At 38.6% G+C, this 14,482-nt stretch overlaps 1 protein-coding gene across 7 annotated transcripts in view; it reads left to right on the forward strand.

The window, feature by feature from the left end:
* The window catches only part of RPGRIP1L (RPGRIP1 like), a 128,685-nt gene that overhangs the window by 91,766 nt on the left and 22,437 nt on the right, over nt 1–14,482 (forward strand). The window contains exon 23 of one of the 7 annotated variants that reach the window (XM_065567019.1): nt 4,334–4,704. The exons of the other annotated variants lie outside the window; for them this stretch is intronic. Within the exon in view, the coding sequence (XP_065423091.1) occupies nt 4,334–4,435 (102 nt within the window). The 3' untranslated portion in view covers nt 4,436–4,704. Of the gene's footprint in view, nt 1–4,333; nt 4,705–14,482 lie in introns of those variants that run through there. 7 annotated transcript variants of the gene reach the window in all.

Below are 14,482 nucleotides of genomic sequence, written 5' to 3' on the forward strand. Positions count from 1 at the left end.
GCAGGAGACACTGGGAGGGTGGGGGTGGGCGTAGGGTGGCTACCAGCTGTGGAGAAAGCAGGCAGCCAAACAACATAAGAGTGGAGCATTGCACAACTTTAAATGAGTATGTTCCCTAATTGATCAGCAACGTAACACCGAAACAGCGTTATGCAGGACAACTTTAAGTGAGGAGTTACTGTATAAGGGAGCTGAATTCAGGTTGCACAGGCAACCTCTGACATTTCCTAACTTTTGAGGGCTTGATTTTGCTACCTTTATAATAATCTTTTTACATAACTTTTTTGTGTTTGATATATGTATATGACAGTGTACAGGTGTCTTTGTACCCCCATTGGGGACACAGAAGACCTGCCACACTGGTGGTTTCCCTAAAAGGAGGCTCCACTGAATCAGAATAATTCCTATGATTTCAGGGATTAATTTCCATCCAGAGTTCAGAGGCAGTTTATGGAGGCACTACCATCTGTGAGCTAATTAAGTACAGCTCGGGCTACTTAGACCTCACACCTTGAAAGAATGCTGTGTTGGGCTGACCCGAAACCATGAAAGGGATCTCTGTGAAAACATAGGAGCTACCATTTATGATTTATATTATTGTTTTTTTCATTTATTGTTTGTTAAACTGCACAAAAGGAAAGTGCAGCTAGAGGCTTTCATCAGCCTGGTGCCACTTTGAATTAAAACAGAACTCGTGCATTAATTGCTTGTCCATAGAGAGTAATTGTGTTTGAAACCTGAATCTCCAAGAAACTTTCTCTCTTGTAATTCTCTTCCTGATCCTGTACTTCATGCAGAAAACCTGCCAGTGATTGTCTTATTTACACAGAAAGCACCAGTTCTCTCTCTGTGGCAGACACCATGACCACTGTTCAAGAGGAGTAATTTCCATTCTCATGACCTCCACAATACCAGAGTACCCACCCTGTCCTTATCAGCCCCTTGCCCCACTTCCATTGACTTTAAGATGTTGACAACACATTAAACTGATATTTAGTTTTTAATCAGCTGAAATGTTCACAGATCATTTTTCTTATCCTTCCTCATCTTTCTTCTAACTGCAGCACTGAGAGCCATTTTTCCAAAGAAGCTTTTTCACAATCTCTGTTTTCGTGGTGCAACTTTGCTCATGCACTCTATTGCATGTACTGTTTTCTGCATTTGTATAAATGATAGAATGTGAAAAGAGCATTTCCTTGACTTTAGCATGCAAAGGGGAGTTTCATGAGTAGTTTCTACTGTTGTTTGTATGCACAAGAGATAATAAAAATGGCTTGCACATAATTACACACACACAAGATAGAACAAGTTTGGAAAACTTGGTTCTGTACATTTTCTTTACTAAAAATGTGGTAAGTGTCTCCTAAAGACAAGGAGAATAAAGACTTTAATTTAGCTGAATAGACCTGAAGTTGAGTCTTTATAAAGTAAAGAAGTTAGTTCCTCAAAAAAAATTGACTGTAAGATTTCTAACTGTCTCGAGTACTTGAGTGATTTTTCCTGTTGTGTCTGAGAGGATTATTTGAGTGATATCACACTGTTATAACCTACTTGGGCTGAGTGACCTTGGCTTTTTAACATTCCAAAATGTGATTATCTACAATGGTCAATAATAGTCTGATTTGTGGTCAGACACTAGCTCAGTAAAGCATGAGCAACATCTTATAATGTAACCAGCTACATTAAGCAATGTTTCATGCATGATTGGCTGCACATCTATTCATCATTTTTCACAGAGGTTCAGAAGCGCTACCTCATATCTGAATTAGAGAGAGATACCTAAGTAATTTTAATAGGTGGAACTGCATTATATTTAATTACTTAGTGAATGCCATAAAATTCTTTAATCTGTAACAGTGTGAACTAAAAAGGAAATTACTCATCACCATTAAGCCAAACAATGATGTAGTTGATGAACAAATTTAGAGTTGTACTGCACTACAGTTTATTTTATCAAAATGATTTAAGCACAATCATAAAAGATTTTCTATTTTAGAAAGATTAGTTTATGGATCATTAGCATCTTCCTTTCCCTATTGATCTGTTCATCAGGAAACAAAGCAAATGTGCAAGAAGGTAGATAAGATTACTGAAGAACCTAGAAGTTTCTAAGTATTACATCAATAGATTTGAAATAAGGTTGGTGTTGGTGGCCTGGAGCATATAATTCAAAATTAGGAGAAAAATGGGTTCCTGTTTCTGAAAACTTAGTTAATTCAAAGAATACAATTTATAAAACTTAGATTGAACTAATTTTCTTTTAATTAAAAATCAGTACCTTACTTTTATGTCTGAGATAAATATCCTGCAATCATTAAAACACTGTAAATAAAACTTCTGATTTTTACAGATCATGCTAATTATACTGTGAATCTGAACTGCATGCCACACTGTTTAAGCCATTTAAGATCATACCATTTCTTTTTTGCATGTTGCAAATCAGACAGTTCATGGTTTTTTCTTAGATATGTTGATCATAAAAGGAATCTAACAGATTTTCCAGTACTTAGCTGTACTACTTGCTTCTTTCTCTTTTCTTCATGTCTGTGATGTATAATTAATCATAGATTACTTCATTTTGTTTCATTTCATTTACAACATTTATGAGCTTCACTTTGTCGGTATGAAATGCTTGTCCCCTTCTTTCCTTTCCAAAGTGGCGTAATTAGTGTTAGCATCTTTTTTAACAGGCTACATAAAGTTTAGTGGCTGGATTAAATCAAGTCATTAACATAATGTGCTATACAATTTGCCCCTATCTCTTTTCGTTTCCAGTACATCAAAGTGCCACAGAGTGCCAGTATAATTGGGCCTTGCTAGCTTGTCAGGTTCAGTCAGGCTGATGGCTGCTGCTTTTACTAAAAAGCTTCCAGGCATGATAATTAATAGAGAAAAAAGTCAGGGAAATGTAAAACTTTGGACAGTTCTCTATGAATATTTCATACATTTGAATAATCCGAAGTTAACATTATCAATTTGATGTATAATACATTGATTAAAAGCCTTGTTTCGGGTCCTCAAAATATATATCAAAACTAGAAATTTGCATTTGCTTTGGCATAGTCTAAAAAAATTAACAATTGCCTTTTCTCTTCCATCCCTCCTCCCTTCACCCCCCACCTCTGCACTTTATCATCTTGAGTAATAATATAGTTTTCAATTATCACAATAAAATTTACTGCTGTCAGCTTCCAAGTTATTTTAAAATGTGCCCGCAAGGCAATTACTGGCAAAAGCAATTTATACAATGGTGGTCCCGTTTTCCTTTAGGTATGTTTACATCTTTTTCCTTCATGGCAGATATGGTAAGGGTATTTTGCGTGCACTAATAGTAGTTTAGTGAAAACTGTCATAATCAGTTTCTCCAAATGAAGATCTCATGATGTAACTAATTTGGATGTTACTGTTAAATAACAAGAACCAGCAATGCCAGGTGGTTGTGGTTCTGGTGTTCAGTAAAATGTGTTGTGAAAGGTTGAACATCCATAATGCACACAGTGAAATGTGCGTAGTAAGAAGCAATAAACACTTTTCAATTTTTAATATGCTCCTTTTGCACTGGCATTGAATATCATTTATGAATTGTATGCATACATCAAAGGGGAGAATATAGTTTTATCATTACAGTAGGTGTAATGGGCCTGATTTTCATTGGGGCCTTATCCTGGCTTCCATTTGTGCATACAGGTCCTCTTGCATGTGCATATACTATGAAGTATCACCCACATGTAAGTTTGAAATATCTAATGTGATTGGATAGAACTTACCCATGTAAAACCTGGCACCTGCACACACAAACTTGCAAATACAGGTGTTACAACCCCAAATGGATTCATAGGTGTGCATATGCAGAGCTCTTCACACATAAGTGGAGGCTGGGGCCTGAAAATCAGATACACTGGTCCAAATCTTCATCGAGTGTAAATCAGTACAGCTCCTTGAGTCAGTGGAGCTGTGCCAATTTACACCAGCTGAGGATCTGGACCATTACAGTCAATATTAAAATCATGGCTGCCTTCTTATGCTCCCCTCATCCTTCCCTCCTGCAGGACTATAATACATTCAGGTTACTCTGGCTGTATTTGCTTGAGCTCTAACTTCACTGAGGGTTGCTGGGTATTCAGCACTTTTGAAAATCTGACTACTTATTTAGGTGCTTAAATATAGATTTAGGAGTTTCTGATAACCAATTTTTAAAATCTCGGCCTGACTCTGTCATGTGAGGCTGGTGCTTGTACTTTGTCCAAAATTTCATAAGCCTTAGTCGTCTTTCATTTTCCACTTGTATTTCATTCATGATTTTTATCCGCTAGTAATACCTCTGTCTTGCCAGGATTGGACTTCAACCAGCATGCTCTCATCCAAATCCAGCCTCAGTCAGACATTGGGAAAATATGAACACCGTACTGGCATGTATGGTGAAGGAAGAAAGTGAATCCTTCATCCAGTACCATCTACCCCACTGAGGTTCTGAAAGCAAGCTATTAAAACTTCATGGTCACACATTTAAGAGAATAAGCATTAACCTATGACCATACTCCATCATTAAGAGGTCATGATTAGTCAATAAGATCAAAAAAGGACTAAAGCCAAAGTGAAAGGGTGAAAGAAGTGTGAAGTGTCCAGGTAATATCAAAATTATCTTTCAACAACCTTCTCAACAATCTACTCTGATAAAGGATTTGATGGACCCCACTTAAACAGATAAGGTACCAATGTCCACAAATTTCTTCAATGCACCATAGCAAGGAACGGGAATGAAGTGCATAGCAGTAAAAGGGTATTAGATTTCTAGAAGGCAAATGTCAGGAAATTGAAGTGTAATGCATACCAGAATTTAAAAGAATTAGCCAGTGAACTTACTGAACCACTGACAGCTATTTCTGAAAAATTATGGAGAACTGATCAACTGCCAGAAGATTGAAAAATAATTAAATATGGAATCAACCTTCTGAAAACAAATCAGATTGTAGGAGTTACCAAATGGTATACGTTACTTCTGAATCTAGTGAAATAATGGAACAAATATTAAGAGGGAGGGGGCTGAGATAAAAAACACCACCACTAAACATTTAAAAACTAATGGACTGTGAATGGTAGGCTGTATGAATTTATGAAGAAATAATCTTGCCAGACGAGCTTAATTCAACTAAATAAATCAATTAGAAAATATTAGTAAAACATCTGATACTACAGTACATCATGAAATCTTCCCCTCACAACTAATTCAAATGACTTGGATAGGTAAACAAGCTAAAGAGCTTTCAACAACAACAAAAGTGATATAAGGAGAAGTTTCAAATAGCATTAGAAAATTTATTTAATAGCTTAATTGATTAATGAGAAGATGGTGCAAAGAGCTTAAGAAAATTTACTGGTGATATTGGGCAGAAATATTATAATACAAAGGTGCCAAGTGAGTTTAGAAATATGGGTAGAAAATAGTACATGATTTTCAACATGAAAAAACACAAGCTAGTACATTTTGAGGAAAAATAAAACCGAGAACACAGATATTCACTTGGAAGAAAAAAAACCTGGAGAGCAATAATGTTGGAAAAGCTTTCTAGATAATAGTGAACAGTAATCTAGATGTGAATGTGCAATGCAATATAATCACCAAAAAAAAGACTTGATTTTTGTTCTGGATGTTGAGAATAGACGTTTAGTGCTTCTATATTCAATTCAGGTTCAGCCAAACCTGGAATATTGTAGCCACTTCTGGGAATCTTTGTGAGAGTTTGTTTTCCTATAGGCTAAAAAAGGATTGGGAAACCGTTGTGGTTTTTTTTTTTTTTTTTTAATGACATGTTACAGTTACTGTTCTGATCAGCAGTATTTAATTAGTCTGTTCATTGCCACAACTGTCTCCACTTTCTGATATAATACAGAGCTATCAAAAAGCTGGTTTGACTGCTGTTTAGATCTGTACCTCTCCTTGAAAGTCTACATTTAAAAGTTGGGAAAAGAGAAATGTGCAAGATGCTACTCTGTAAGACTGTAATATACAACACAGAATTCTTGATAATGACATTGACATTATTAGGACTGGTTAATTTATTTACAGTTTGTTCCTAGACAAAAAGCAAAAGAAAAGAAAATCCAAGGTAGATCTCTTCCATAAGTGAAAAATTGGTAAGAGTGCTGAAGTACTGCTAAAGTATTGGCTAACACGCCTTTGTTTGGTACAGCTGAGCACTCTTCATTTTCATGAAAATAAAGAGAACTTTGTTTATGGTTGAACATTATTTCATAGTTTGAGAGACTGCCATGTAAGAAAAATGTAATTATTTTTAACTATAGTAAAGAGGGAAAGACTGAGGCCAGGTCTACACTGGGGGGGGGGAATCGATTTAAGATAGGCAAATTCAGCTACGCAAATAGCTTAGCTGAATTCGACGTATCCGATCCGACTTACCCCGCTGTGAGGAGGGCGGCAAATCGACCGCCGCGGCACCCCCGTCGACGGTGCTTACTCCTACCTGGGCTGGTGGAGTACGCGTGTCGATTCAGGGATCGATTGTAGTGTCCCAACGAGACACGATAATTCGATCCCCGAGAGATCGATTTCTACCCGCCGATCCAGGCGGGTAGTGAAGACAAGGCCTGAGTATTTGACAGACATAACATCACCATAAAAAACAGCTGAAGAAGAAATTAATGGAAATGTTAATGTTCCCAGAACAAACTTAATTTTTCCAGAGCAGTTTTTATGTGGTAAAATAAACTAAATGATTAAATGCTTGGCAAGTACGTGGTGAATTTAAATAGATTGGCAGGGATATTTTAGTTAAAACAATTCTGAAATTAAACACTAAATGATAGGTTTCTTTATGGTTCACAAAGCCTGTGCTACTAGTCCACTTGCTTCAAGCTGCACTTACAAAAGACTTAATAGTTTTTGTCCATAGAGAGACACCCAATTTCAGAATAAAAAAACACAAATGGTACAACATTTGGAAGTAAGCAATTTTGACTAGGTTTTGAAAGAAGAGCATAGTGCCTCGGTAAACCAAACCAGGCCCATTATCTTAGTTGCACCACTGTGACTTGTGACTAGACTGTGGAAATCTATGACCAACTAGAAGAGCTTTCCCCAGACAGAGTACCGGTAAAATGTTTGCACCAAATGCCACTGAGGAAATATCTTAGAACAAAATATGTTGCAGGAGAATTTGAGGATCTGAAAAGGACAGCACCAAAGATAGGTGAGAGTGAAGAAAAAAAATTACTCCTTGAGATATAAGTTTAAGGCCATTTATTTTTTATTTTTGCTCCTTTTTTTTTTTTTCTGAAAAATTCCTGGCTTTAAAAAAATCATTATTGAGGTTTTACCAATTTGTTTCTTCAGCCAAATTTTGGAAGTGATGGAACTCCCTAAATCTGGCTCATTGCAGCTACATCATGGTGGCACAGAGCCACAGTATCGAGACCATCACCACGAGTATAGAGGCCACTGCAACCTGTGAGTTTCAGACATCATGGGCCCTTTGCTTTCAGTTTTTACTGATTTTTCACTTTTTAAAAAAAAATTTTGATAAACACTGATACATTCCTGGGAAATTTTAAACAAAATAAAAACCAAAACTAAAGGGTACTGATAAATGGTTGTATAGTCAAAATAGAAATTGACAAAAGGGCTGCAATTTCTCTGTTTTCAGACAGGACATATAAAGATTTGGTAAGGTGCCTTTAGATGAAAAACAGTGTGTACATAAATGCTATGTCAGAAATTATAGTATATTTTTGGTAAATTCCAGGTAAAAGGAGAATACCATAATAACTGGTATAATTTGAATTTAACTTTAACAAGGAAGCCAATGGTTATAAGTAACCTATTGACTAGTTGGACTCTACTAGTTGATTAACCATTTATTAAAAAACATCTATTAATCATTTATTAACCCTTTATAAACATACCCTTAATGAAAAGAGTGACCTAAAACATTAGTATTTTTAATTACCGGTATATTGGATTCCTTCTTAATTCTTGAATACTTTTCATAAGGGTGAAGAAACAGTAATTGGGTAAAACACTTATGCCTAAATTGGTACCAAATGAATGTTTTCTGGAAAACTGGAGCTCTTAAGTGGCTGACTTATTTTATGTCTGTGGCATCAAGTTTTACACAAAATAAAAATAGAATGTATGATAATAGGTGCACATCAACACTGCTTAGTCACCCATTCAGAGGGACTAAATATTTTTTTAGGCATCTGCCAAAATCTACACTTGGAGGGCAAATGCATGATACTCAAGTTCTGCTCTGGAAAAAAGGCTTTGTACAAATAGCTTTATGAGGTTCTATATTTATTTTGTTGCAGTTATGTGCAGATAAACTATAATAATTTTACAAGTAGAAAAAAAAAAGGTTTTGGATTTTTTCCTAACTATAGCCCTAAAAAACACGGTCTAGAATTTGAATTTTCTCCAGCTCACATACTATGTGTAATAAAGGGTCATTAAATGGAATATTAACAATTCTGTTGGTGATACATAAATTCAGAATAGAATCCAGCTCACTCGCTCAGCTGTATTTGCTCTGCTCCACTGACAGGAAAAGAAAGTAGTACGAACTTATTTTTGTCACTAATTAGGACTTGGAATAAATGAGCAACAGGTGTACTGAGCAATAAGCTGCTATTTACATAATCACTTTTCATAGTACTGAAATGTACTTTTACTAACTGAAAATGTGCTGTTTGATAATTCATTCTGTGTATTTTCTTTATACTCCTTTCTAAAGAAACTAACATGCAAAATACATAGATTTTAAAATATAAGCCCCTTCCCCTCCCCCCCCCCCTTCAAAATTAGGCCAGAATGGGGCATTCAAAGTTTTTGGAAAGTGTAGGGGACAATTTCCTGGTGCAAGTGCTGGAGGAATCAACTGGGGCAGAGCTCTTCTAGACCTGCTGCTCACAAACTGGGAAGAATTAGCAGGGGAAGCAAAAGTGGATGGGAACCTGGGAGGCAGTGACCATGAGATGGTCGAGTTCAGGATCCTGACACAAGGAAGAGCAGCAGAATACTGGACTTCAGAAAAGCAGACTTTGACTCCCTCAGGGAACTGATGGGCAGGATCCCCTGGGAGAATAACATGAGGGGGAAAGGAGTCCAGGAGAGCTGGCTGTATTTTAAAGAATCCTTATTGAGGTTGCAGGAAAAAACCATCCCGATGTGTAGAAAGAATAGTAAATATGGCAGGCCACCAGCTTGGCTAAACGGTGAAATCCTTGCTGATCTTAAACGCAAAAAAGAAGCTTACAAGAAGTGGAAGATTGGACAAATGACCAGGGAGGAATATAAAAATATTGCTCAGGCATGCAGGAGTGAAATCAGGAAGGCCAAATCACACTTGGAGTTGCATCTAGCAAGAGATGTTAAGAGTAACAAGAAGGGTTTCTTCTTGTTATGTTAGCAACAAGAAGAAAGTCAAGGAAAGTGTGGGCACGTTACTGAATGAGGGAGGCAACCTAGTGACCGAGGATGTGGAAAAAGCTAATGTACTCAATGATTTTTTTGCCTCTGTCTTCAAGAACAAGGTCAGATCCCAGACTGCTGCACTGGGCAGCACAGTATGGGGAGAAGGTGACCAGCCCTCTGTGGAGAAAGAAGTGGTTCGGGACTATTTAGAAAAACTGGACGAGGACAAGTCCCTGGGGCCAGATGCGCTGCATCCGAGGGTGCTAAAGTAGTTGGCGGATGTGATTGCAGAGCCATTGGCCATTATCTTTGAAAACTCATGGCGATTGGGGGAGGTCCCGGATGACTGGAAAAAGGCTAATGTAGTGCCCATCTTTAAAAAAGAGAAGGAGGAGGATCCGGGGAACTACAGGCCAGTCAGCCTCACCTCAGTCCCTGGAAAAATCATGGAGCAGGTCCTCAAGGAATCAATTCTGAAGCACTTAATGGAGAGGAAAGTGATCAGGAACAGTCAGCATGGATTCACCAAGGGCAAGTCATGCCTGACTAACCTAATTGCCTTCTATGAGGAGATAACAGAGTCTGTGGATGAGGGGAAAGCAGTGGATGTGTTATTCCTTGACTTTAGCAAAGCTTTTGATACGGTCTCCCAGAGTATTCTTGCCAGCAAGTTAAAGAAGTATGGGCTGGATGAATGGACTATAAGGTGGATAGAAAGCTGACTAGATCGTCGGGCTCAAGGGGAGTGATCAATGGCTCCATGTCTAGTTGGCAGCCGGTTTCAAGCGGAGTGCCCCAAGGGTCAGTCCTGGGGCCGGTTTTGTTTAATATCTTCATTAATGATCTGAAGGATGGCGTGGACTGCACTCTCAGCAAGTTTTCAGATGACGCTAAACTGGGAGGCATGGTAGATACTCTGGAGGGTAGGGATAGGATACAGAGGGACCTAGACAAATTAGAGGATTGGGCCAAAAGAAACCTGATGAGGTTCCACAAGGACAAATGCAGAGTCCTGCACTTAGGACGGAAGAATCCCATTTACTGTTACAGACTAGGGACCGAGTGGCTAGGCAGCAGTTCTGCAGAAAAGGACCTAGGGGTTACGGTGGACGAGAAGCTGGATATGAGTCAACAGTGTGCTCTTGTTGCCAAGAAGGCGAACGGCATTTTGGGCTGTATAAGTAGGGGCATTGCCAGCAGATCGAGGGACGTGATCGTTCCCCTCTATTCGACATTGGTGAGGCCTCACCTGGAGTACTGTGTCCAGTTTTGGGCCCCACACTACAAGAAGGATGTGGAAAAATTGGAAAGAGTCCAGCGGAGGGCAACAAAAATGATTAGGGGGCTGGAGCACATGAGTTATGAGGAGAGGCTGAGGGAACTGCGATTGTTTAATCTGCAGAAGAGAAAAATGAGGTGGGATTTGATAGCTGCTTTCAACTACCTGAAAGGGGGTTCCAAAGAGGATGGATCTAGACTGTTGTCAGTGGTACCAGATGACAGAACAAGGAGTAATGGTCTCAAGTTGCAGTGGGGGAGGTTTAGATTGGATATTAGGAAAAACTTTTTCACTAGGAGGGTGGTGAAGCACTGGAATGGGTTACCTAGGGAAGTGGTGGAATCTCCTTCCTTACAGGTTCTTAAGGTCAGGCTTGACAAAGCCCTGGCTGGGATGATTTAGTTGGGATCAGGCCCTGCTTTGAGCAGGGGATTGGACTAGATGACCTCCTGAGGTCCCTTCCAACCCTGATATTCTAGGATTCTGTGATTCAGGTTTGTTGTGTTACAGTTTCTTTTTTATAAGTTATAACTACTTCATATTTTATCCTGAATGTCATGTAAACATGTGGTACACTCATTCTGTAACCTCAACATTGCCTAACTCCCTACAGACAGAACAGAAGTGAGAGCTCTTTGCATTTCATCCATTAATATCTAAGGAGTCCTCCTAGCTTTTGAAATTAAAGGTAACTGAAGCCCACAAAGCATTTGCTATAATTTTCATGTGTGAATAGATGGTACTGAGGTGTCTAACTGGTTATTGAGGTTGACACTTAGTACTTTCCTGTCACTTCATCCAGTTCTTGAAAAATGAGTGGTCAGTGTTTTACCATCGAAAAATCAAATTACTCTCTTTCTTGTGCTAGGTTGCAGTACAGAAGTGTGGGTTCCAACTGCACTGTTACAGTAACAATTATCTTTGCTGCATGCATAGCACTACTTGGAGGGGAGGAGGGAGCATTACAAAGCCATTGGAGCTTGTAAACGCTGCAAGTAAAATAATTCCAGATATTTATCTTTTTTTATTTATTCCTCTTTAAAAAGAAAAATTTGTCAACTAGGGGCAGAGTCGAAGGGGAATGTGTGAAGAAAGCTTAAGCATAGCCAAGCTCAGTAGGAATCCCAAACAGCGTTTTATGTTATGTAAAGTTAACAGCAAAAGCAAACCACATAAAGGAAGGAAGTTTGGACAATATCCTCTGTGTGTCTGAGAACAGCATTAGGAGCAAAGTGCAAATGCCCCCTGCTTATACCTAGGTTTAATGCTGTCATTAATGGTCATTTAGTAAGTAGAGTTTCAGATCCCGGCAGTACCTTTTAGAGTATTTTCTAAGGTATTTGGTGTATAAGACCAAATGTAGAAAAGTTTTGGTTATGTGTACGCCGTTGGTGTGTGTGTATTAGAGTCCCCCTCTATGCAATTCACAGAAAATAGGAGTTGTAAGAGCCCCCTAGCTATAAAGTTTTGACTCTTTAGCTCCCTCTATAGCTACTCATGCATTTAGCTCTGGAGGTTCCCAATTCAGTCCCCTGTGCGTCAGCAAAAACAGTTTGCCCTCTCATGTGTGCTTAAGGAAATAATGTGACTTGGGGGGGTCTATTTTTGTGCAGTGTTCTATAAGGAAATAAACTTGACAAAGAATGTTAAATGGTGAGCTAATTCTGGGCTCAATTATGCCTTATAGACACTCCACCCTCCACCCCCCCGTGTAGGGAACAGTGCAGAATCTCACTGCCCCTGAAGAGCCCCTCAGCATGCAAGAGAAGTGAGCCCTCTGCATAATTCATCAGATAGGTACAGTGTGTAGTCCCTTCTGCAACACTCCAGCTCTCCTGGCTAATTTGGATGAGGAGCAGGGCTGTGGCCCTGTTTCCTCCCTGCCTTCAGCCTCTCTCTTTTTGGGAAGGTGGAGCAAGGGAGGGCAATTTACAGGTAGCAGTCCCTGCCATGTAAAAGAGCTCAGGTACTACAACATAATTAGTCCACTGTAGGGGAGGCTCCTTACTGCACACATTCAAGGGCCAGGTGCAATTTGATTTTTCTCTTTATAGAACGAAAAACAGTACTCCCTTAATGAAACTCATATAATGAGTCATATTTACAGAAATAATTTCTTAGTCCTAGTCCACTTCTTCGCTCATATGAGAGGTGGATGCCCAAATCTTTCTTTTTCCTTCACCCCATATTTTATACATTAAGTCTTTGTGTTTAGGGGGAAAAATAAAGTGTCAAATAAGCTGGACTTCTAAAAACTGCAGTCAAGGAAATTTCATTCTTTGTTGAAATATTCAGTATAGCTTCATCTAAGTCTTATTTTATATCTAACTTATGTAGTATCTCACCACTAGTATTTAAAAAGTCAGAGCTGAGAAATACAACCTAAAATGAACATAACTACTCAGTATCATTTTAACAAAGAATCTAAGGGCTGGTCCACACTAACCCCCCCAGTTTGAACTAAGATACGCAACTTCAGCTACGTGAATAACGTAGCTGAAGTCGAAGTACCTTAGTTCGAAATACAAGGTACTTACCGCGGGTCCACACACGGCAGGCAGGCTCCCCCGTCGACTGCGCGTACTCCTCTCGCAGAGCAGGAGTACCGGCGTCGATGGCAAGCACTTCCGGGATCAATTTATCACGTCTAGACAAGACGCGATAAATCGATCCCAGAAGATCAATTGCTTACTGCCGAACCCGGAGGTAAGTATAGACGTACCCTAATACTGGCACTCTGACAAATAAGAGCTGCAAACTCTGCATGATTCACTTTTACCTCAGGAGTCGACACAGGTTTCATTTTTTGGCTAACTATCAAATGTAGATGTTTGATACTTTGGTAGCAATTTAAATTTGTACATGAATTTACAGATATGAAATCTTAATTAAATAATTCAGTTGAAGCAAAAAAATATGATTCTGACAGACTTGTTGTGCTCCTTTAGGTTTCCTGCCTCCATTCTTACAAGCCTACTCTCAAATTCTTTCTCTCTGTGAAGAACTTTGCCACAAGAAGCACAAGAAGAGTATAGATTTTCTATAGTAATAGTTTGTCTCCATCTGGCAGACAGCTAATATAAAGAAAGGGCACATGGATACCACCTTCTCCCACAGGTTACCATAATTTCCAAATGACTAGTTAAAGCAGAAGGGGAGAAAGCTAGAGCAGTATTTGAAGAAGATTCCTTCTAAGCATAACTTGTATTAATGTGCCATGGCAGTGATTGAAAAAGGATAATTCTCATTTCCATGACCATTGTTTCTGCAAAATCCCAACCAAGAGATCTTTTTTAAATTGTGGGTTTAATAAGGGCCTGACAGATGAGAGTGCTATTAAGAAACTGACATTATCTCAATCACATGATCTGGGTCAGGGTGGTCAAAGGAATTATTGCTGTCATCTGTTGAGTGAGTATCTACTGGATCCAGACTGTTGGTTTGTTAACAGAACCACAATTTGCATTGTCGTGCATCTCTAATCAATAAAATCAATCAGACTGGCATTCTTGTGGCAACAGTATCAGAGGGAGGTGAAAAAAACCCACTGTTTTATTTACTTTTCAGTCACTTTTGCTTACTCAGGTGTTAGCTGTATTTTGAGCTGTGAAAAAACCCAGGTTTTTAAAGAAAATAATCCAGTTATTTTTTTCAGTGTTAATTGGGTTTTATCATTGTGTTTTTCATGAATTCTTGATCTTATGTCACTCACATGTATTTGTATGCATATAACCTATTTGAAAGTGTTTTGTTACTAGAAACATTAATCTCAAATT

Source organism: Chrysemys picta, chromosome 14, assembly GCF_011386835.1.
Source record: "Chrysemys picta bellii isolate R12L10 chromosome 14, ASM1138683v2, whole genome shotgun sequence".
NCBI lineage: Eukaryota > Metazoa > Chordata > Testudines > Emydidae > Chrysemys > Chrysemys picta.